This window comes from Sebastes fasciatus, chromosome 18, assembly GCF_043250625.1.
Source record: "Sebastes fasciatus isolate fSebFas1 chromosome 18, fSebFas1.pri, whole genome shotgun sequence".
Taxonomy (NCBI): Eukaryota; Metazoa; Chordata; class Actinopteri; order Perciformes; family Sebastidae; genus Sebastes; species Sebastes fasciatus.
The window spans coordinates 13,918,050-13,943,387 of NC_133812.1; the positions used below are offsets into that span (position 1 = coordinate 13,918,050).

Below are 25,338 nucleotides of genomic sequence, written 5' to 3' on the forward strand. Positions count from 1 at the left end.
TGCAAGGAGTTTTCATTAAAACTAAATTATGAGTGGTGTGTTAATTGCATCACACAAGGCCAAATTGCCTCCTAAGTCACCATATTTCTGACAAGCAATGTAACATTAAAAAGGCTATTTTTTAAACAGAGTCTGGCGCAGTGCTCTTTCCACACCAGGGCTACATTACATCACTTCCAGCCAACTTCACGGAGAACAATGAGGGCAACACAGCATCACCGATGTGTTTTAACCAAGACACCGAGACACAAAAACACAGAATCCGTCAGCACGTTAGCCAGTCATTCACTACCGAGCCTGTTTGTAGCCGGTACCCACAAGGTTATCTTCACTAACTCAACTGATTTTAGCAGTTTAGATAACAGACACTCGACTGTCCTGCTGTGATTACAGACATGTGAACTAACCACACACACTTGCCTCATTCATGGACTCACAGCGGTGCGCTGCAGCAGAATGAATATAGGGGAAACACTGGAGTGGATATTTGTCATTATTTTTTGGCATTAACAATATATTTTTTTGCCTAGTGGCCCGTCAGACCTGTACCAATTTAGGAGAAATACAGGTTGGTATTGGGAATAATAGCAGGGGTAAATCGTTTACCAAAGTTCTTATGCCACTGAAGAGATATGCAGCTCTTGAAAAATAAGCACATATGGTAATCATACGGTCAAAGGGGTGACAAATGGAAAAATGCAGAAATGTATTTCAGGTCAAATGAGTAGTAAGAGCTGCCAAGCATTCATCGTTAAGTGTTACAAAAAGCAGGATGTAGGGAGGAAGGAGGGAGGGAGGAGGGGGAGGATCGGGCAGATAGATGGAGGAAGAAGAGATGGATGAGAGAGCCAGAGTGTCCCTGAGACAGTCCTATTAACACAGAATAAACGCTTTAGAGGAATCAATGCGCTGCTAAGCACCGCCGTCGTCAGCTGTTCTCTCTGCGTGTAGGGCTTTGTAGATGTACGCGGGGGCTCTTTAGGGACATGAATTTCAGCTAGTTTTATTGACGTTTTAATGACAGCTGTTAAATCATTTCAATGACTCGTCCAAAAACAGTTTGGATGTTGACGTTTTACTCCGAAACCACCTGCCAATTCAGTCCTGCTCGATCTCCGTTCGGCATTGCCTTTTTTTTCAGTGCACTTAATATTAACTTAATGTCTCGCAGACATTTTCAAAATCACTGATACCGGCTTGTTTCGCTACAGCGGATTCGTTGTTGTCGGCCTTCGTGTCAGGATTCGGGTTGATGAATAGGTTCAATAAATGAAAGTTGGACCACTTCAGGCCGGGCGCACAAATAATGCGTTCCACACCAGTTGACAGCCGGTTGATCCAAACAAACATCGCATTTGACATTTCAAACAACAAGCTCCTCATTTCAGTTTCCTACGACCGGCTTGTGCAGATCAGTGTTTTCCTGTGATGACAAGTAAATAGTCTTTTGTGACACGTCTGACTCATCCTTAAGACGTGTTTTGCTTTGAGCCTAATGAGGAATCCTCAGAGACAGAGAGGACACCTTTGAATTCTGTACCAGCTCCTTCCCAATTGCACATCTGGTGACCTCGCCTGGCAAATAAAAGGTCAAATTACATCAGAATTAGGCAGTGTTACACACCATACAGTCATGACATTGTGGATTCCCAGGTGGTAAAATGACTGAATAGCCTGTAACAAGTTGATACGAACTTCAGTTGATAATGTCCTGGATCCAGTAGTGGAAAGTAACTAAGTACTTTTACTCAAGAACTGTACTTAAGTACAATTTTGAGGTATGTGTACTTTACTTGAGTATTTCCATTTTATGCTACTTTATACTTTCAGAGGGAAATATTGTACTTTTAACTCCACTACATTTATTTGACAGATATAGTTACTAGTTACAAACATATCAGTTTATAAAATACAAAAATGTAAACCAGTGGCTGCTCTAGTTTGCCCCCCAAATTTTTCATATAGTTTCATTTAAATAAATGTTTAAATCCCAAAGAAAAAGTCAAAAATATTAATAGAAATTTATGTAGCAGTACTTTGTTTTTGTTTTTTTCTACCCCGATTAATCATCTCACGATCCCTCAGATTTATTTTGTGGCCCTGTGGAGTCTGACCCTAGGGTTGTGGAACCACTGAACTAAACTACTGATATAATATAATATAAATATAATAATATATAATACGCAAAACAAGTACTTTTACTTTTGATACTTTAAGTACATTTTGATTATAATACTTTTGTGCTTTTTTTAAGTGAGATTTTAAATGAATGACTTTTACTTAAGATCTGAGTACTTCTTCCACCGCTGCCTGGATCAATTGAAAGCACCTCATGAAGGCTAATTATTCTCAAAGCCATTTCCTTTTCATCAAGTTGAACTTTACCTCTACTTTCTCTGTCTATACCAGTCACTTTACCACTTCCAGGGACCTTGTGGCATGCAAATTATATAGATTCTTAGAGAACATTGTGAACTGCAGTCACCCCTTTGAAGTTTTGTAAAAATATAAATTATTAGGAAGTGGTTAGCTGGCTGTTGATTTTCAATATGAGGTCATTTCTACAAACGAGACTCTTCTCTTTGGCCGTATGCTTGAGGACGCTGACACGCCGCTAGCTCTCACCCGAGTAAAAATACATGCTGTTGTTTGCATGATACCGTTCTACACATACTACATTTAATTATCTCAGATATGTCTCTCAAATGAAGTTACTGCAAGCATGCAACTTGCTGTGTGTTCATGTGAGTGTGCTTAGCATCCTGATGAGCTTTTCCTGCCTGGAATGAAAAAAAGCACATTAGTAGCATTCAGTGGGAATGAGGATCATGCTGTTGCTACGCACAGGTTAGGAGCAGTGCAGTGCATTCTTGTGTGGAGCTGCTGTTGGTTGTGATGCGTACTTACTGTGGGGATTATTGATGTGCTGTCCTCTGCGAGGTATGAGCCCGGAGCATGACCATGACCTGGAGCATGACCGTAAGCATGCTTCTTGGAGACATTGGGCAGCACCTGGAATGACAAATACAACTGCTTAACTACGGTTGAGTAATGGACTCGGTAATACAAAACAGTTTCTGAGTGAATTGAAATGTGAGGCTATGCATGGCTTGCCCGGGTCCAGACCTTTGAGCACGCCCACTCCACCAAGTCAACTGGACGGAGTATTACGAGTTGACAATTCCGTCTGATATCAGGCTAATGCATAGCACTTGGGCAATTAGGTTTGACACTTCAAAGAAAGCAGTCAGTCCATTTATGCCATCAGCTCCTTGTGTAACCCGCTGTTTCTAACTGCCACGTGACACTTTGTAGGACACAAGCTCATTTTTGGAAATGATATGTTCCATATAAAAATCAATTTCTTGCCTGAAATAGAAAGTGTGAAATCTTGATTTTAGCCACGTTTTTTTTGGAATTAAATTCATCAGGTGGACAGAAAAATGAGTAAATAGGCAACTGAACAAGCTCGCCTCACTAATTTAAAAGGTGCTAAAATGTCATTTTTGTGTTCACAGTTTCTTTCCGCTGCCCCCAAATGGGCAAAAAATCTATTACTGCAGGTTTAAAATAACCTATAGTGTTCCTAAGATTTAAATTATTGTTTATTTAAAGCTATTACGAGGAACTTTAATATTGTGTTGATATTGCCAGTCCCTCTGGATAAAAGCGGTAGTGTTTCCGGTACCAGAGTCCCTTTAGAAATCCTCTCATTTTACTGCGGCAGAGTCCAACACTCTGCTCCGCGCAGTCTTGGTTGTGGTTCTCCCGTGCCTCCCTTCGCTTCAGCAGGCCCATCAGTACGTCCTGGGCCTCCAGCAATGTGGTGTTAGTGTTGGCTCCCAGCAGGGACCGGCAAAGCAGGAAGCAAAGCTCTGCTGCCTAGTGTGGAGCTCTCCACCTCCCGCCAGAGCTTCGACTGCAAGTCGGGGCAGCGAAGCCAGATTTGGGTCTGTCCTTATTGGCCTGACTGCTACCCTATACGGGAAGCCCCGCTGGAGTCTGAGCTGAAGGAGTTTCTGGTGATTTGGTCTGATTTTGCGCGGAATCCGACCCGGTGACACCGATGACGAGCATTAAGAATAACTATATAGAAATAGCCAATCTCACCGCTTATGGTCTCGTTTAGTTATGTAGGTCATATAGAGGCATCAGTATTAAATTGAGACTTTTTGATAACCAGTTAAAAGTTCCTCACAGTAACATTTGTGTATACATGCAATTGCTCATACTTATACATATAAAGTCATACACAAAATTACACGTTAAATGTAATACTTCTGTTACATGTATCCTCTGCTGTATGACTCATTCCTAAGGATCAGGTATGTGTGTTTGCAGATGGATTGTGTACATGTGTGATAGGCAGAAAAATATTGCGTCACAATGGAAAACTGAATCAGCTGTATATGCCTCTCATTGTCATTGACAAAGTGCCATTGTCCTGTGCAGCACAACAACACTTTTTACAACCCCCTGCTGGACAGTAGTTTGTAAACAAATTAGCAGCACAGATCATAAAAAAAAAAAAAATACAGTTTGCATAAATTCAGACAACAATGACGTGCTGAATAATCATCACCGCTCAGCCAAAGCCCCCATAGAGATTGATTCCGGCTGTCGGATTACCACGGCAATTAAATATGCCTCCAAATTTAAGGATATGAGAGGCCTATTTTTGTTTGGACAAGGCGGAAGAGACAAGAAACAGAATATGGTAATGTAAGATGGGGAAGGAGAGAGGGATGAGAAAAGAGAGAGAGAGAGAGAGAAGGAGGAATACTCCACCGTATTAAATCGCTTCCTTGCTCCGGCTTTTGAAAACGAACAAGACAAGATTGTAATGAGAAGCTCCTGATTTTACAGCCACATGAGCACAACAGCGATAGAGCGGGGGGATGGGGAGGGGGAATTGTGTTGTGTACAGAGAGAAATGGGAGCAAGCGAGCGACGGTAGCAAAGCACGCGTGCAGCAGATAAAACTATCAGTGGGACAAAGAGATGCTGAGAGAGAGCTTGTGGAGAGAAGAGAGGAAGTGCTCACAACCTTAGCAAAGAGAGGCGCTAAACACTTTTTGTCACTGGATGGAGAAGAAAGACGAAGATGAGATGAAGAACTACAGTAACACACTGTCTGACATGAAATACTGGGCGCAATCCGCCATTCACAGCTGTGTGTACTGTATGTCTTTCCTGTGTGCGCTTGCCAAAGGAAAACTTTTAACAGCCATCAAACAGTCCTACCGGGACAAGTTGTCGCCCATTGTTCTCTTGCCTTGGTGCTTTCAGTCACTTTGGAGCCTAATGTGATTAAATAATGAAACATCAGGCTTTGATTGGGCTTCCTGTGTGTGAGTGTGTGCACTTGGGGGAAAGAGAGCGGAAAAGGGACTCTTTACTTCGGTCTTTATTAGAGCCCCCCGTTGTGACCTCATTTGGCAAATAAAAGTTCAAATTACATCCGAAATAGGCAGTGTTTCACGCCATGCAGTCATGACTTTTTGGCTTCCCGGGTGGTAAAATGATATAACTGAATAGTCTGTAACACTGCCAGTTGATGACCTGGATCTAGTGGTGGAAAGTAACTAAGAACCTTTACTCAAGAACTGCACTTAAGTACAATTTTGAGGCGTGTATACTTTACTTGAGTATTTCCATTTTATGCTACTTCATACCTCTACTCCACTACATTTCACAGGGAAATATTGTACTTTTCACTTCACTATATTTATATAGTGCTAGCGCGCATGACGTCACATCCGTTGGGATTTTCCTGGAAAAAACACTGTTCACACACTGGCAATAAAAAAAGATTAATAACATTAATACCTGTAAAAACGTACCTACAGTCCCTTTAGGTAAAAGATCTGTCTGTGTGCGCTTGCCAAGGAAAACTTTTATCACCCATCAAACAGTAATGGGACAAGTTGTCGCCCATTGTTCTCTTGCCTTGGTGCTTTCAGTCACTTTGGAGCCTAACATGATTAAATAATGAAACATCAGGCTTTGATTGGGCTTCCTATGAGTGTGTGCACTTGGGGGAAAGAGAGAGGACTCTTTACTTAGTTGTTCTGTTGACTCCGGTCCTATTAGAGCCCCCGTTGTGAGGATGATTAGTGTTATTTACAGTATTGAGCTTATTGTCAGCTGCCTCCACACACTGCTGCTGCCGCCGTCTATGTTTTTTTTTCATTAGCGAAAGCCTCCCAGTGATGGAGAGCCCCGAGGAAAACGTTGTCCTCTTTGATGTCGTCCCGTTCTAACGGATAAAAAGACTCACAAAGACACAGTCCCGGACAGCCACTGATTGCTCAGAGCCCCTCGGTGACAACCAAGCTTTCCTTTGCCTTTTTCATTCCTTGTATCTTCTCCGTGTTTAACCTTTCTTTGAGGTTCTTTTCCTTTTTCCGGTGTTTTTTTTTCTCCCTTGTGTTCTTTTCACTCGTCCTCTCATTTTTTTTCAGACCACCTGCTGCTGTTAACTTTTTCTGTGGCAAAACATGTTTTTCGAAAAGCAAAGCAAGTTGTGTCCAACTTGAACAAATCGCTACTAAAACACAGATGTTTTCCCACTCTCTAAGCATTTCCACATCACATTCTTTCTCCGTCTTCCCTTTTTCGTCACCATTTTTTTAAAATCAGAGCTGACCAAGTTCTTAAATGTATTCTCAGCTGTAATCTATGAAATCCTCATCTTTTTCCGAGGGACTGTATCTTTGGTGATAAGCCTGCAGATCGCAGTGCTGTTTTTGGCACTGCTATGTTCAAATACTTCTTTGCAACCAAAGAGTCTACAGTGTTGACTCTCTTCCTCCTTTTATTTATTTTGTTGATGAATTTTTTTTTGTTGTCAGTAAAGCTGTTGTCTCTTATCTTTTTTTCAGGCACGGTGGTTATCGCTGCTTATATGAACAACTTCGATCTTAATTTGTTCGTTTTTTTCTAACAAACGGAAACCTACTGCTTAGTGTTTTACATCCTGTGTACCACTGGATAGTTTCCGTAGAGAAGACATATCTCACACACACAGCAGGTGTTTCAAATGTAACAGCTTTGAACTCGGGATAGGCTTATTTTTGTGTGTTTATATTGCCGTGAAAAACTTGATGGTTATTACATCCCTTGTGGAAAACATTCAATTACATTACAGTTTTATCCTCTTCTCATGTTTCCCCCCTTCCTCCTCTGCATCCAGCCTTTCCACCAAGGACATTGAATCCCGGAGCGAGTCCCTCAGCCTGTTCGACACTTTGAAGAGTAACCCCGAAGCCTTTTACGGCCACATGACCAAGTACGTTCTGCCCACCGTGGAGGGAAGCGACCAGGCCCGGCTGCTCTACTACTACACCTTACTGGACGCTGCAGGCTGTGAGCCCTACGTCACCACCACCATCAAGCCAGACTCCCACGTCAAACTGCTCAAGAAGCTTCGAGCTGTTGCCAACGGTAAGACAGTTTATCTACTCTGTGACTGTAATGTAAATGGAACAACTACTGCATCTAGTAGGTGGTTTACAGGAAGGACAAAGGGCTGCGATAACATAACTGTTGTTCTCACAAAAATGTAACCCTCTTGAAGCAATGGTTGCTATCTAAAATCTGATTAAGTCTTTGCATGATATAGGTAACTTCTAGTTTAGTTTAGATTTTTTGAGATACCGAGTTCCGATACCGATACCATAATTTATTAATCCAGAAAAAAATCAACTTGTTTGACCACAAATAGGTTCTTCTTCACCGCTCCAAAACAGTAGTCGACATTGTGCTGTCACCCTGGATGTATCATGGCTGCCATAGCAACTACTGTTTTAGAGCAGCGAAGAAGAACTGATTGCAGGTAGTTTGTCACGTGACGATAGCAAACAACAACAGTGAGGTAACGGTGGAGAGTGTAACAGTGATGGTATTCAGAGCGAGGAAAATTATGTAGTGTAGTAAAAAGCTGTTCAAAAAAAATAATAATAACTTGCTATTTTTTACTGTTTTTTATCACACTGGTATTGGATCGGTACTTGGTGAGTTCAGGTATAGCAATCAGTATTGGGAAGGAAAAAATGGGTAACACTTCATTTTACAGGTCTGCAAATTTCATGGTAATCAGCCAAAAGGCTATTTTTCATCTGTAGTCCCTAGCCAGGGTGTTACAAAAGGTTTCCTAAAATACATCAGAGCAAAAACAAAAAAAGGGCATGCAATTTAAAGGTAGGGAAAGGACACTCAGTTGTTAAAAGCAGTAGAAGCAGTAGTGACATACATATATATATATATATACATATACACATATACAACATTGCAAACAATCAAATCATACTAATTCTCCCTATTCCTCCCCACTGTGCTCATGCAATCATCTATGCAAGAGGTATGTTTCATGAAGAAAGAAAAAAATAATTTGATTTTGCTCAACAATGACACTGCTTAGAAAAACCTAACGGAGTAATTTCTAATCAGAATCAACAAAAGCACTCATTTGCCAAACAGCTGATGCTATTTCTGAGAGAGAATAGGCAACAACGAAAAAAAAGCCCAGGATTTCAAGGGTTAATGCAATGCTCTATTACTGGTGGAACATCAGCCGGAAGCCTTTAATGTCAGAAATCAAATCCAGTGTTTTGAAGACTTGGACATAATCTGTCTCGACATGATTGATGACTCACATACAGATGTTGATGTTCCCTCTAGTTGGTAGATAACCTCCAGTCACTGATTGCCATGTAGAATCTGAATGCATAAATTCATGGCACCAATCCTTATATTCCTGTGAAAGCAAGCGCCCACTGACATACCTATACTACTTTTAATCTCTACCTCATCTTGTCCTTACTTGATTGCTCTTTTTTCCTCCACCAGCTCTCATGTTAATTTCCAAAATAGAAAAGCAACAGGATTGAGGCAAACAAGTGAAGCAATCCACCTCTGTATTAAATGTCAATCTACCTATTACCCCCGAGCTCCCGAAACAGCAACAGCATCGCAGTGAGACGCTGTTTCCACTTAGATTTCCGTGGCAGCAGCGCCCTCTCCAAGGGCGTCATGTCCAGGTTGTAGCATGTCACCGGTTCAGCGATCCGGCTAGAGTGCTCAAACTTTGCCGTGTACAGGGGGGGGGGAGGAGGTGGTGTCACTCCTCGATGAAGTTCAGTAAAGGTCAGCCGGGTGTCAGCTGTGTTTTCACGCCTCACTTCCTCCCTCTGCTCCAGATAACACCGCAGCTTTTACTGGTGACACATGTCTCTGTTTAACACACACACACACACACACACACACACACACACACACACACACCTTTGAGTCATCCACATCGAGACTTTGCTGCATTTCTACATAAACTAAGAGAAATGTTTAAACTCACACTGCCACTGCTACATTTTAGTTTCACTCACACACAGTTAGAAACTGATTAACCCTTAGTTTTTGTTGTTCGTTTAACAATGTCCAAACAGTGGATCTTTGATTTCCAGACAGAAGTAGACAAAAGCAGATTTCATCAGATGTAGCTAACTAGCTAATTAAGCTAACGTCGTTAGCTCACTTAATGTCTCCAGCTGACTTGTTTTACAACAATAATTGTCTAAAAGGGGTCTTAAATATGCATTTAATTGCTACATAGATGCTATTGTGCTAAAAGATGAGCCATTGTTTGTAACATAACGCTATTTCAGTTAACGTTGGCTGGGGTTGCTGGAGTATAACCTTCCCCAAATCCATTAAAAAGCACCCTAAGTGTACCCTAAACTCTGATAGCATCCAGGACCAAATACTACACAGTGGATGTGCATATATGAGCAACTCTTTTTGGGGGGGAGGGTTAGGACCTTAACCCATGTCAGTGAGTGAGCATGCATAATACCAGAGTCCTTTAACTGGATAACCTAAATGGCATGCGGTAATCATTAATTAACCGTCTGAAACCCGCTGGCAATCCGGACCAACTTTACCGTCTTTCAGAGGCTGTTTTAGACAGTTTTAGAGCTATAGTGAAGATACTGGTGTCATATGAAACTATAAAACCTAGAGAATCCATTGGTACCAATGTTAGCTTGTGGGAAGTCTAAATAATGCTCCAAAGTTAGGCTAAATTTTGGCGAGGAAAAACTGGCATGACCATTTTCAAAAGAGGTCCCTTGACCTCTGACCTCAAGATATGTGATGAAAATGGGTTCTATGGGTACCCACGAGTCTCCCCTGTACGGACATGCCCACTTTATGATAATCACATGCAATTTGGGGCAAAAAACATGCAGTTAAAGAGAGATAAAACCAGAAATGGAACAACGAAAAAAAAGGGCTTCAACATGAGGAGTATCCTCGAGGTCGACAGGGCTGCGATGCCAAGTTGCAGTTTGCTAAGCTGTGATTGGACAATCGCAACGCTCCGGGGAGGGGCTTAACAAAGCTTTTAATTGCACAACTGCAGCAACAGTAAGAGCACTAGATACTCGTTAGCACTCACACATACAGTATATACTGTACGTACGCAAGTCACCAAATGTCAACTAATACTTGTGTACTGGCACGTATACTGACTTTGTGACATTAACACTTACAAACTAACACTGTCTGTATCACACACTCACACGCACACACACACACACACACACACGCACACACACAGGTTTACAAACTCTGGTGAAACTTAACCCACACATTCACACTGTTGTTGCAGAACTGACACACAGGCTGTTACGGTGTCTCCTGGGCCACCAACTTTCTACTAACTCCAACTCTAAGACACACACACACACACACTCAAAATGACTCATTTGCATTCCTAAACACACACACACACACACACACACACACACACACACACACACACACACACACACACACACGCATACACTTCCGAGGCACTCAGACAGTGTAGAGACAGGTGGTGTGTGTCCAATATTCATCACAATTTCAGACACCGTACCAGGTGACTGTCTGAGCGGGCTCTCCAGAGGAAGGAGATGAGATGATGCTCAGGGTGTGGAGGAGACGGAGGCAGAAAGAGAGGAGTGGGTGGGGCAGACAGAGAGTACACGTGTAAGTGCATGTAACTCTTATCTGCGGTTTAAGTGTCCGTCTGGGCCTGTCTGAAAGTATTGTGTGTGTGTGCCCGCTCAGGGTTTTATATATATATATATGTGTGTGTGTGTGCATGAGGGATTCCAGGCAGCGTTGACAGAGCCCTCCCAACAGGCAGACCAGTGTTAAATATTTAATGCCCAGACAGGCTGTGGTGTTGCCACAGTAATGTGTCTGTCTGAGACCAAGAGCACGCCACTTGCTCTCTCTTTTCGTACTGCAGTGGTAGGAGATATGATGCGCACAGACAAACTGTGTGTGCACCTTTGCATGCAGACAGCACCGCTTCCTCACACACACAAGGCTATCTGTGTTGTTCACATCAACTCCTCTGTTCCGTTTCTCTTTGCACATTTCTGTCATGTAATGGAATATTGAACAACCGCTGCATATCAAATCGCCATAATTATCCCACAAGTGCTGCACGGTTTGCATATATTGTACGTGAACGCAGCAGTAAAGTGCCACTTTCTGAGCAGTGAAGTGTTGGATGTGCTGTAGTAGTTTGAATGCGAGTTCTTTTTCGCACAATGCAGCTGTTTTATTCTACCAAGTAAATACATATGCACTCATACTGTATGCACAATGTCTGAAAGGGCCTTTTGTGGTTCTAAGGTCTCTGTATTTTAAAGAGGAGCAGTAAAGAAGAAAGAGAATTTGTGTGATATATTCCGCAATGCAAATCATACATAAAACATTAAAGGTCATATTCTTTATTCATCATATTACTGAGTTGAACTTGAATGAATATAAATATTTCCTTTTTAGAAAGCATTGAACATGTGCGCCGCAGTAGGTTGTGTTCAAGGACAATGAAGGAGCCTTATTTTTGCAGTGCACTATGAGCAACTATGAGAGTTGGGTGAACTGTAAAACACATCGTCTGGATGTATTCATTATTATTTCAACGTAAAAAATATATGTCAGCATACATTTATCGCTCAACTCTCTCCTGCAGGTCTGAACTACCGGAAGCTGACTGATGAATCGCTGGATCCGCTGGCGACTCTACAACCAGTCCTGACCAGTCAGAACGTACTGTCCATCTCCAAACTTGCTAACCGGCTGCCTGTACCTGGTGGTGGAGGGGCAACAGTCTCCCCCAGTGCGGTCCACGCAGTGTGGCTGCAGAAGCTGTTCTGGAAAGGAGACCCCCAGTTGTTGAAGAGGCCGCCACAGAACGATCAAGACTACCTTCACGCGTACGACACCTGCGGCAAATACCTGGACAGGTTGGTCCCCGCTGACGCCGTCCACTTCCTGGATAGCATCACCTTCTCACCTGATGCGGCCGAACATGTAAGCCTAAATTTGGTCAAACAATAGTGATGTTTTTATGTCTTTTAAAGGTGCTAAATTCCAAATTCAGAGCATTTATATAGCAGCAAACAACCATTTGCTATGTAAAGATATAGTGGAGTAATGGCATCCTGAGCAGAGAATGAAGTCACTCTCCCTCTGTGTGTGTTGTAATTCGAGCTTCTCTGTGCTTTGTTGAGATCGCCGGTCCAGCTGCACATGCATTTTAGTGCAGTGAGTTACCGATTACACCGGACATTTTACAAGAAAAGATGTTGCTCAATATACTGTATGTGGAGCACTTACTTTGCTCTAACGTCAGGTGGCTGTGTGTCTGGCCTCTCCGCTCGAGCTTTCACTGCAGGGTCGAAAGTTTCCACCCGGCGCCGCCGTGCCGAACACACAACGGCTGTGGCTGCTCCGTCCTCCGCCTCATCGACGTTATGGTTCCCTTATAACATTGGAATTAAATCCGAAATATTGCCAAATAGACGCTTTTGCTTTTCGCTTTGACGCCAAATCCTCCGCCATCGTCTTGTCTGTCAACTCTCTTTCGTCCCGTGTGTGTGTGAAGTCTGACTCCTGCTACTCTGTGTTGAGACTCCGTATGGAGCAGCCACTTTCAATGACCCACTAGCTGTACATTATCCCGCTTATTGCACGGCTACGTACTTTACAAATCAATAATATGACACAAAAAATGGTCCGCCAGAGTCCGACATCAGGACTGCGTCCAGAGCAACGGTTTGTTATACATGGCAGTGGTCTGTTTTAAAGAAATATTAGACCATAGAACGCCATGATTGATCAATCAGAATCGAGTATTTAGTGTAGCGCCCACCCTCCGGTTCCCCCCCAGGTTAACACTTAGCTCTGTCAGCACTGTTAGCATTGTTTGGACTGTTAGCGTTGTTAGCATCGTTAGCTGCTAGCCGCCGGTTCAGCCGTTGCCACGTTGAGAGCTGTGTGGAGGCAATCCCTCAACCATAGATATTCTCTGAATTTGGAATTTAGCACCTTAAGTTTTATCCCCCCTGATATCCAGCCAACTTTTCATGTGAATAACTGAATGCCAGACAAAAGAGAGGAAAGATAGTATGACCCAGTACAGTGTGAAGGAGGCTCAGACAGAAGCTGGTGGGAGTTTGGCAGACTGACAATTTGTAATTGCAGCACAGAAGGTAGTTGGTTTCCCGGCAGCCACCCAGACAGGATTCATATTGTCTAAAAGGAGAGAATTGTGAGGATTTCCAATCACTTCATCAAACTGTCATATACTTCTCTCTGTACTCTCTATCGTCTGACCGCTCATCTCTCATGCCTCTCGGCTCAATTTTCGGAAACGTCAAAATCCCTTTTCTTTATTTTAAATACATTATTCTGTTCATATCCACACTTTGTCCCCTCAAAGCACATATACCAGTCATGATTTATAAAGGAAATTATAGAATTGCACAAGAAATGTCAGCCTCATAATTATAGCACTCTGAAAAATTGTCTTGCATGGGACTTTAAAGTGTCTCGGCGCACCTTATCAATAGTAGCCCACTGTTTTTTTTATTTTCCCTTCACACTGGCACACTGCCACCCACCCTACTCCAGACCTTTCTTTTCTTCCACTTTTGTCTTATGCACCCTCTCTTACCCGGAGCCTCCAAGAGAGCTAATTGATCCCTCTCTACTTCAGAGCCAATTAAACTCCAATTCCCAGCAGGCACTCTTTTCCCACTGTGCTTTTTAACATGCAGATTACCTCTCAGAAACCCACTGTCTGCTGCCTCTACCCTCACCCCCCCCTGCTCTTTCCTTTTTTCTATCCTTTTTGAACCCTCAAAGGGAAAATGAACCTGACCTTTCGCTCCCCCATTCCCCCCCACAATGGATTGATCCATTTCCTAGAAGGCCAAGGGGTGAGACGGATGGCTGGGGACTTATCTTACCTCCTACTGGACTTATATTTTGAAGGGAAACAGAGTGTTGGTGTTCCCCCCTCCCTCTGAAGTATTGATCTGAGATAGCCTCTTTAGTGGAAGCTCAACCTCCAGCCTGTTTTCAAACCTTGCCCAAGGCTTTGACTGATGTTGTGAGTGCTTATATCTAATTCTTTCCCCACTCACATATAGAACAATAGACTATGAACACACACAAATTGCTTACACACACTTATCCTGAAAAGAAATAGCGCCGGTTTGTCAGGCCATTTGAGTGATCATCCTGTCCTGGCAGGATGAGAGAAGCGCCATCAGTCTGAGTCAAGATATCTCACAAATGCAGAAGCATGTATCTGAATGTTTGGCTACGGTAGGTGGAAATGTGAAGTTGGATTTTTTAAGTGTCTTCCTGGTGTGAATGTGTGTGGGGGGGCTTGTCAGCGTCTGTGTGCTGCCATGCAGGAGAGTAAAACCTCCTACAGCCAAAGGCCCTCTCTTCTCCCCATGAATGGTTAACCTGCTCTCACTGAATAGAATCAATTACACCAGGCTGGCAGCTATGATCTCTCTCACTCACACACTCCTCACACATACACACACACATGCTACTCAAATTCCTGGTGATGTTTTGGTGCATATATATTGGGTTATACCCGCCTTATGTTTGAAATTAATATACATAACTTGCACCCCTCTCTTTCCCTCCTCTTCGCTCAATTTGACCCGCACCCTCACCCCAATTTGCTTCCCTTATCCCGTCTCTCCTCCTCCTCCTCATTCTGTTCCTTCCACCCATCCTATTCCGTCTCCAGCTGAGCATCCAGGCGAGGTCGGAGGTGATAAAGCGAGCCACCAAAGCCCTGCGCCAGCTGGGCGAGAAGAGCAAGAAGAGAGGAGGCGACGGTGGCGGGGAGCAGGAGGGGACTGACCCAGCAGGGACGACTTTTGATGAGGCCCTAACACACTTGCAGCAATCGCAGGCCCACCTGGACACTCTGAGCCATGCCTTCATTCTGTCACTCAAAGACAGCCAGCAGGTAGACCCCATCTGCCCGAAAACTTAAGCCATAAAAATGCCTCTTTCTGTACATTTGTGGTAAATGATCGGTTAAAAGAACACACAAAGTAGTGTGTGGACATAGACACCCAAATCGTCCGCTGCAGTGATTCATGGTAGTGCTTTAGTCAATATACTTTGTCAAGTGAGCAGGTCACAGCTTGAATGGTAAGTTGTTTTGCAGTTAAACCTGGTGGCTTTGTGTAGGAAACTTGCATGAAAAGTGATACAAAAAAATACAAAAGAAACTGTTAGGCATGACAAGACTTGGTTGAATATGTGCTTGCTCACCTTAAAATAGTTCCAGAAATAGACTTAGCTTCATAAGCTGGCTGAACTTGATGATCTACTGCACATAATTTTTGGCTGGACCGCAGAGGGCCAGCCCTACAAACGCAAAAGTCTGTCACTGAGTTGGTGCCTGAGTGATGAAGTTACACGATTGGTCGGCCGAGTGTTGGAGTTTTTCCTCATTGGCCGTTGCTCTTTCAAAATGAAAAGGCGGGTAAAAGTCCGTTATGCAAATGAGCCCGTCCAGCGCGACGCATCCGGCTCATGAAACTTGACATGTACTGCTGGATTTAACATTATAGACATGACCATTGACTACCATTGACTACTACTACTCACAGACTGATCGCACATGGTCCAGCCATATACATTATTTTATTACTGAAAGGCAGAACTCTTACTTGTGATAAAGCTAATGACTTCATGATAACGTACTATGACATACATCTATAAGGGACACATGGTTAATGTTGTGTCTTTCTTCTTGTTGATTAACAGGTGAATTGACCCCAATAGTAATTCTCCAAAACTCTTTTGATTAAGTGGCTCATTATTCACAACTTTTGATCCACACTTGATGACTCACATCCTATTCCCTTGCCTGCTCATGGAGTCACCTTTAGTTGGACACACAGGCTCTGTCATGTACATATATATATATATATGTGTGTGTGTTGTATATTCCTGAGTTGGTTCTGCTTGACTGAGCTCCTCCCAGCCTCACTGGGACCAATCAAGGATATATATTAATGTAAATGTACGAGCTGCTGTTTGAAATGAACCCTGCCATATGGCCATATATACAGTACGTATATCATGCTGCATGTCATTAAGCAAAGTCACACTGACTCACCCCACTGTCACCTCCCTGTGGCTGAGTGTGTGTGTGTGTGTGTGTGTGTGTGTGTGTGTGTGTGTGTGTGTGTGTGTGTGTGTGTGTGTGTGTGTGTGTGTGTGTGTGTGTGTGTGTCCATACACAAAATGAATCTGGGGCCAGAGAGAGGGGACCTTATGATTTGGGGAGCCGAGTGTTGCTATGCAACCACGAGACACCACAAAAAACGATAATTTCTGACCTCGACTCTGTGCAAGTTTATACTATTTAGCCCCTGATTTATCCGTGTTTAAAAGCATATATCCTCCATAATAGCGAAGACAACACAAGCGTTACAAGGCAGAGCCCACGCTAAAGAAACACACTCACAGACCCGCACACACAGTCCATCCTCTTCGTTGTAACTTCCCTTCTACCGCTGCAGGAAGCGATTATATCCTTGGAGATAGATACAAAGGACATAAGAACCAGGAGAGGGCAGATATGTAGAGAAAGATAGATAGAAGGAGCCCTGTAGGCTCTGTTTGGCTACACCGTGGTCATTTATCAACGTGTACGTGACCAGCTGCTGGGAATCGTAGTGGATCGTAGAGGAATCCACCAAAGGCGCCTTGACCTGCCACGAGGAAAGACCACAAATTACACACTGCAGATAATATTGAGTAGAAGTTAGTACAATTCTGTATTACAGCCGTTCAATGATCTTTTTATAATATGTAAAATGAATCAAATACTGTAGAGTATAAAACAATTCCCCTGATGATGAGCCTTCATAGTGCTGTAGCAGGCAAAATCACCACTATTGTTTTTAGAGTTAATTATCTTTTGGGGTATATTTGGGTAGATAGATGACAGTGAACAACGGGAGAGAGGGATGGGAAATAACATGCAACATGGATCCCAGACTGGCTGCAAACTGGGGACATTGAGGTTCATGTTTGGCACCCTAACCAACGCCACCAATAACAATTGCTGTTGACCAGAATGTTCCAAACATGCATTGACTTTAGGGCTGCACAGAACAGTTTGAAGCTTCATTCGTAACGTTAACATTCAAATTGTAAATCAACATTCAAATGGTGCGCAGCTTCTTATTTTACGTTTTTGCATGTCTATTCATTGTGTTCGAACCTGATGTTCTTAAAGGGAGATTTGTCAAGTATGTAATACTCTTATCAACATGGGAGTGGGCAAATATGCTTGCTTTACACAAATGTATGTATATATTATCAGAAATCAATTAACAACACAAAAAAATGACAAATATTGTTCAGAAACCCTCACAGGTACTGCATTTAGAATAAAACAATATTCTCAAATCATAACATGGCAAACTGCAGCCCAACAGGCAACAACAGCTGTCAGTGTGCTGACTTGACTATGACTTGCACAAAACTGCATGTGATTATCATAAAGTGGGCATGTCTGTAAAGAGGAGACTCGTGGGTACCCATAGAACCCATTTTGGCCATGACAGTTTTTCTCTGCCAAAATTTAGCATAAATTTGGAGCATTATTTAGCCTCCTTTACAAACAAGGTAGTATGACATGGTTGTTACCAATGGATTCCTTATGTCTAGTTTCATATGATACCTTTATCTTCATTCTAGGTTTTAAAACTGAGCCCGCTACAACCTCCGAAAGTTTGATTGCGTTAATGTGTTAAAGAAATTAGTGGCGTTTAAACGATTATTGAAAAAAAGATAGATGTAATCATTTCCAAAATTCACAACATGTTTTTTTATGTAACAAAATATTCTGCTTCAAACCATAATTGTCAGCGTTTAGCCTTTCAAAGACAATTTTCCCTGCGTCAAAAATTGCTTTCCTTCCCGCTTGCTGCACACAGAGGGAGACACTGAGTTATATTCATTAAAGAAAGTTGTTTAAATTTTAAAAGAAAAGACGAACTCATTTAATCCGATGAATAACTTTATTCAAATTGAAGATTTTGTTCAAGGATTTAAAATCATTTTAGGGTGATGACATTTGAAGACATTTGAAGCTTCATTCGAAAACCTCAATGACATTCAGTACGGCTCTAATTGATTTTCAAGTCCCTTGTTGTGCCCACAACACCTAGTCAAGGAAGCAGCCGAGAGGCGTCTCGATTACATACCGAAACCACCTCATCAAGATACTCTCAGACAAGCCTCACATCTGCCACTTGTGTCCTCAATCTCTCGCTGTCATTATCCCTAAACTTGTGATCAAAAGGGAGGATTGGAAAAGAGTATTGAAAGCTTAGTTTCATAGTACAGCTCTATCCTCAGAGCTCACCCACTGTCCCTAACTGGCTCTTAAACTCTCGTTCACTCATGAATAACACCCAATGATACCCTCGCTTCTCATATTGCAGCAGGTACCACGCCTGTACTGAAAGATCTATATTTTTCTAAGAGACGACTTTGGTCTCAAACTTGACTCTCAGATTGTATCACACTCAGCTGCAGAGCACATCAGAGATCACAGTGAACACTATCTACAAAAAGCACTCATCAGTCTACAGCGAGGCCTTGATATTCTACCGATGAATAGATAAGGAATAATATCGTATTATGTCCATATATCATGAATATCACATCACATGAATATCAATATCCTGTCAATGAATATAACAAACAGGAGAGGGGAGTTTGAGAGGGAAAAGTTTGCCATCTTGAGATACCCGAGACACCAAAAATGATACATGACACGGCAACATATGTCCTTGTCTTTCCCCTGGCAGACGACAACACTGCATTACTAGCTAAGCATTACCAGCAGTACTGTGCATCTCTCTAGCTTCTCCGAAACCTGTCACACCTCCAGGTTTTCACTTCCGTAACTACAGTAGCAGTAGACTTTTTTTTTTCCGCCCAGTGGTACTTGCCCATTCGGTGTGGAGTTGCCCCTATCAACCTTAGAAGTCCTGTATCTCAAGCTCAAGAGGGGTCCGCTAGTGTCAACAAGCGCGTTCTTGGGTTGCTGCCATGACAAGCACTAACCAGACCACAGCTTTGTGCAGCTGCTATTAAGAACAGGATCTATTCTGACTCTTGGTGAAATGTTTACTCAAAGATAAGAGTTCTGCCCTTGGAAGAATAACATCTATTATGAATTTACAAAGAAAGTAAAGAGAGGAAATCAGAATTGAAAATAATTTGGATAATATGATTTTACTGAAAATAATTCATGATAAGGAAATACCTCTTTAAACTAGGGCTGTCAAAGTTAATATGATAATAACGCTCTAACGCAGCATCCTCAGTTTTAAAGCTCCAGTGAAGATACTGGTACCGTATGACACTAGAAACCCTAAGGAATCCATTGGTGTGTTATACTAACTTGTTGCAAAGGAGGCTTAATAACGCTCCAAACTTAGGCTTAATTTTGGTGAGGAAAAACTGGCATGTCCATTTTCAAAGAGGCCCCTTGACCTCTGACCTCAAGATATGTGAATGAAAATGGGTTCTATGGGTACCCACGAGACTCCCCTTTACACACATGCCCACTTTATGATAATCACATGCAGTTTGGGGAAGTCATAGTCAAGTCAGCACACTGACACACTGACAGCTGTTGTTGTCTGTTGGGCTGCAGTTTGCCATGTTATGATTTAAGCATATTTTTTTATGCTAAATGCAGTACCTGTGAGGGTTTCTGGACAATATCTGTAATTGTTTTGTGTTAAGTGATTTCCAATAATAAATATATACATACATTTGCTTAAAGCAGCATATCCCACTCCCATGTTGATAAGAGTATTCAATACTTGACAAATGTCTCTTTAAGGTACATTTTGGACAGCTAAAAAATTAACAATTCGATTGACAGCCCTGCTTTAAACACACACATGGACTGATGTACACTCACGTATACACAACCAAATACCATTCCTGACTCTCCAGCTTGAGATTCTCAACCCTTTTTTATTGGAAGAGAGGAAAACAAGCAAAGGTGAGCCGGACAGTAGAGAGAGTGAGCCGGTTCAGGTCAGTGCCGCCCTCTGGGTTAATACCTCTAGAGAACAGAGCACTCAACAACAAACTTCACACACACAACTTTATACTTCCTAAACCACAATGCACTTCTTTCACTCTGCCCTTCTGGTTTTCCTCAATTCAGGTCCCTGATTTTTTTTTTCTTCTGCTATCTCACTTTGCTATTGGTTACTATTGTCTTTTCTAAATCATTTTGATCAAGGCTGAGAACATGTATTGCTTCCTAAAGTCTTTTTTCCCATGAAATGTTTTCCCTGTCAGAATTAAAATGTCCGCACTCACATCCACCGTCATTCTGTTTTTCTGTATTCCAGCCCTACAGTCAACTTTATGATTTATCCCGATCCGAGAGGTCAAAAGTACATGAGCTGGCAGTCACCATGGCAACTGATGGGCAGCCTCTGGAGCGCATTGGAGAGCTCCTGCGTGTGGCTGTTGGACCCCTAGACCTGTCTGTTAAAACGCTGCTTCATGATGCGATGGAGCGAGTAGTGGCCGCACTCAGGTATTATCCCTCTCCCTCTCTCTCCGTACAATACACATGTACACAAAAACCTCCCATTGAGACCAGGTACAATGACACGGGGAGAAGCCTGGCTGGAGGAATTATTCAACATTTTGTTGCTTTCTTGCTGAGAGTTCGATGAGAAAATCAATAACACTCATGTGTGTGCCCTCACTATGGAGCGGGAGCCAGGAGATTAGTTTAGCTTAGCATAGTTTAGCATAAAGAGTGGAAGCAGGGGTAAATTGTTGACCTGGCTTTCGCTTCAGTTCAATAATAAACCTACCAGCGCAATAATTAACATGTTGTTTAAAAATTACCCATACGGAAAACAGGAATGTAAGAAGTTGTACGGCTGGGCTCAGTGATTTCCTGGAGTCTCCACTGGTTGCCTGGCAACCTCACAGTGATGACAAGACTTTTATGCACACAAAACACATTTCACATTGACAATTTAAACAAAATACAACATTTTAATTTTAATTTAATTTAATCACAAACACATAACGTTCTACATTTTAATAGACACTTTTTTTTTTTTAGGATTTTAGATCATTCTGTATCTTCCCAATGTTGTTCCTTATGTATTCAAACCAGAACATTTTGGTCAAAGTATGAATGTTTTAGTGTCAAAATGATATTTCCCCAAGCTCCTCTAAAAACCTTTTACCACGTGACCTGACGTAGGTTTCTGCATGATGACGCTGCTACATGTACAGTATATATACATCCTTATAGTCAGTGTATTAATGTTACATATATTAAATTAGATGGTATTGGCACGCTCCCAGTTTGGAGAAACAGACAGGAATACTGGCATGGAAGCTAAGCAATGTACTGCTGTGTGTGGACGCCACGTTAGTCACACAATAATAACACAAACAAACCTACCAATCGATACAGCAATAAAACGGCTTCAGTCCTCTGTCAGACAGGGCTGTCTGATCGCAAGGTAGGGTGGTGAAAATATTCTTACTATAGTATACACTTAAACTGATATTGATTTTTTATGTGGCTAAAATATGTTTTTCTTCTGCTCCCGTCCACAACCGCTTTCCCTCACCATCAGACAGGCCGCTCTGACAGTAACTGAAGCCGTTATATCGGGGTCTCAAAGACCAGACCTTGCAGAACTCGGGAGTTAACATACAACCCCACTTCAAAAAATCTGAACCAACCCTTTCAGTTATTTCCAATCTTAGCACAGCTAACGTTGACTCATTCACATTGTTAATAACCTTATTAATTAACTTGATTCGGTAACCTACGTCACTGCTTTTTTTGCAACGACTGAGTGGGATTTTCCATTTGAAAAAAAAACGTAACAGAACACAGATGGACCCGCCCTTTTAAAAGTATAAAATATCCTGTTTTTAGACTGCAAGAACATCAACATCATTACATTTATAACAGTTACCAAATTCTTCACCATCATCTTGCAAAATTAACACCATCTCCTGCTTCAGGCAGCGTTCTTCTGACTCACTGTTTATTTTTGTGGACATCACCGGTGTTTTCACTGGGTTATAAATCGTAAATGGTGTTGCACACACTGGTAGGCCCCCTGTTAGCCCCGAGTTGTTCAGAGAACGGTTAATAATAATAGGACAGCGCTGAGAAAATTACACTGCTGTAGGCTTTAGCACCGCTTGTTACCAAAGATAACGCCCACTGTGACAAACCTAACGAAGGCAGGAAGAAAATCAAGTTGTCAGGTTAGTACATGTGTGTTTCCATTTTTTTCCTTATTCAAAATCTCTTTTACATTCACTGTTGCGCCTTGTCAAACAACATTATCATCTACATGGCGCCCCTTTCATACCTGTCTGGTAAGATTACATACATATGTGTGTAAAAAATGTGTTTTTAAAATAAGTCAGATTAAGAGAATTATCTATATCCAACTTAAAAGCTTTTTTTATGGTGTATATTCAAAAACATCGCAGGCCACCTGAACACACCACCTACCGCCTGATCTCTGTTGGTTGTTATCTGAAAATATTCTGTATATTGGTCCACTTTGGGCTCAGCGTGTTGGTGGGGGGGAAAACACTGTCAAAACAAATGCCTGAAGTGTTGAATTGAATCTACAGTAGCTGCCTGTGGGAGTTGGACTCACAGCGTTTTATTGGTGTCTTCCTGCTCGCTGCATTCAAAAGGAAAGGGGGAGATGATTCAGCCCGACATGTCTGCAGAGCCGCTGGAGTTCAGGGCGATGGAAAATACTTGGATGTTGTCGGACGTAACATCCAGGAACTACAAAATGAAAGCAAAGTTCGGCTGAGATGGAATAGAGTAGCGTATTTTTATTTACGTTTGTCCTTAATGCCCTAACAACCTTGCGCGCTAACGCTGACAGACCAATGAGCAAGGTTATTATCGGGCCATCTGATTGGCTTGATAAATGAGTGGCAATCGCCTTGATTATATCCTTGCCTCATTTCCCGCTTCTTTATGGCTGCTCAATGGCGCATGGTGCAGATAGATGGCACCTGCATTCACACACACACACACACACCAGAAAATACACATGCACGTCCACACACACATACACACTCGCACAGTTGTAGTTAAGTAGACATGCGGGCACTGTCCCTGATGAACACACACACACACACACTTTCTTGCACGCACACACTCTCCTCCTTTCTCTGATTCATTATCTTCTTATAATTAATGCAGCCTGATACAGCTGTTCCCCTCCAGATCTCACTCTGCTCCTACACCCAACACACACACACACACACACTGTGTGAATGTGTGTGTTGGGTGCAAGATGCAGCCTTATGTATTCACCAGAGGTATTCTCTTTTCCCTTGAACGTGTCACTCTGTTCTTGCATAATGAATATCCCTTTATGCATTGTGTGCGTGTGTGTGTGTGTGTGTGTGTGTGTGTGTGTGTGTATGTGTGTGTGTGTGTGTGCGCGTGTTTGTGTGTGTGTGCGCGTGTTTGTGTGGGTCTGTTGTTGCGGGGCTTTCTCGAAGCATTGTGTTTGGCAGGTATGAATGAGCCGGTCTTGTTTTTTGGCTCTCCCGAAGCCTTCAGTCTGGCGCAGCAGGCATACCTGAGCTTCACACTAATGGCCATCTTTTGTATCTGTCATAACTGTTCTGTGTTTGTGTGTCTTTGAAGAGGAAGTGGTAAAAAAAAAGAAAAAAGAAATGCAATAAAGAAAACGCTGCGTCGTCTTTCCACCTTTTGCCAGATCATTTGTATGTTGCGTGCATGTATGTGTATTGTATATATGTGTGTGTGTGTGTGCGTGTGTGTGTGCACATCAGCCCAGCAGCGAAGTGGAGTGGAGTCGGGGGAAATCACCCTTTTTTTTTTCCTTTTCTGTCTTTGTGAAAAATAGCCCTCCTCTTGCGACATACAGTGTACACACACACACACACACACACACACTGCAGCAGAACCCACAGCCACACCAGAAAACACACTAATGACGCTGCAGAAAGAGCACACAATCCCCTTTTAAGCTACTATTATGTGCCATTAAATCTCATTTACACCTTTATTTGAAAAGACAAACCTGTTTAATCAACGTTAAATTGTTATATATTCTGGTGGATTCCACCAACATGCTCTGCGAGAGCTCGTAACGATGGAGACGGAGACGGGTTTAAATGTTTTTTTGTCACGTCGTGTCTCCGGGACTTTAAATAATATCACAACGGTTAATTTTTACAAAGCTGCCTCAAACATTTTTAATTGCTGCCAGACACGTTTTTTAACTAACGCTGTCCCTGAGAAGAGAAGCCTTTGATATTTCTGTTTTTTTTTGCTCAGTTGTTGTCCCTCTGCATTGTGGTAATTTGAAAATGTTATCTTAATTAGCGTATTATGTAAGGTGATTGTGGCGATGTGGTTTGTTTTCCAGTGGGGACCCAGACGCCCTGACAAATTACCCACAACCCCTCAGGGTCCTGGAGGCCATGGTGACCGCTGTGCACAATAATGTCCAGAGTGGGTAGGTTATCTAGATCTACTCACACACACACACACACTCCTGTCATACATAAATCAAACATGCTTTAAAGACTCTCTCTCAGCTAAATTAACACCTGCCGGGTGTCAAATGGCAGTAAAATGTCTGTTTGGTAGTTGAGTCAACAAGAAGCACCTGCCAACCTGTCTGGTAGCTTTTTTTTTTTTTAGATGACAAAATTTGGATAGCACCTGCTACACCCCGGTCAGTTCTATTGTGACCAACGGCCAAACAAATCAAAGTAAAACAAATGGATCTGTGACAAAATGGCTCATTATTTGCTGCCCGTCAGTGCAGTTATGCACAAAGAGATTTCCTCTAAGCTTCTTTTTCTTTGCTCTCTGGATTAGGGCTGCAACTAAGAATTACATTCATT

The 25,338-nt window shown here is 42.4% G+C and overlaps 1 protein-coding gene and 1 long non-coding RNA gene across 3 annotated transcripts in view; one reads left to right on the top strand and one right to left on the bottom strand.

Annotated features, from left to right (window-relative positions):
- Positions 1 to 9,065, bottom strand: part of LOC141756504 (uncharacterized) — a 36,013-nt gene extending 26,948 nt beyond the window's left edge. For both annotated transcript variants that reach the window (XR_012591490.1, XR_012591489.1), the window contains exons 1-2: positions 8,938 to 9,065; positions 2,908 to 3,012 (exon numbers count right to left, since the gene is read on the bottom strand). This is a non-coding gene — a long non-coding RNA (uncharacterized LOC141756504). The remainder of the gene's footprint in view (positions 1 to 2,907; positions 3,013 to 8,937) is intronic.
- nbas (NBAS subunit of NRZ tethering complex) overlaps positions 1 to 25,338 on the top strand; it is a 186,826-nt gene that overhangs the window by 112,778 nt on the left and 48,710 nt on the right. The window contains exons 44-48 of the mRNA XM_074616263.1: positions 7,196 to 7,446; positions 12,029 to 12,369; positions 15,113 to 15,337; positions 20,781 to 20,971; positions 24,855 to 24,944. Of these exons, the coding sequence (XP_074472364.1) occupies positions 7,196 to 7,446; positions 12,029 to 12,369; positions 15,113 to 15,337; positions 20,781 to 20,971; positions 24,855 to 24,944 (1,098 nt within the window). The remainder of the gene's footprint in view (positions 1 to 7,195; positions 7,447 to 12,028; positions 12,370 to 15,112; positions 15,338 to 20,780; positions 20,972 to 24,854; positions 24,945 to 25,338) is intronic.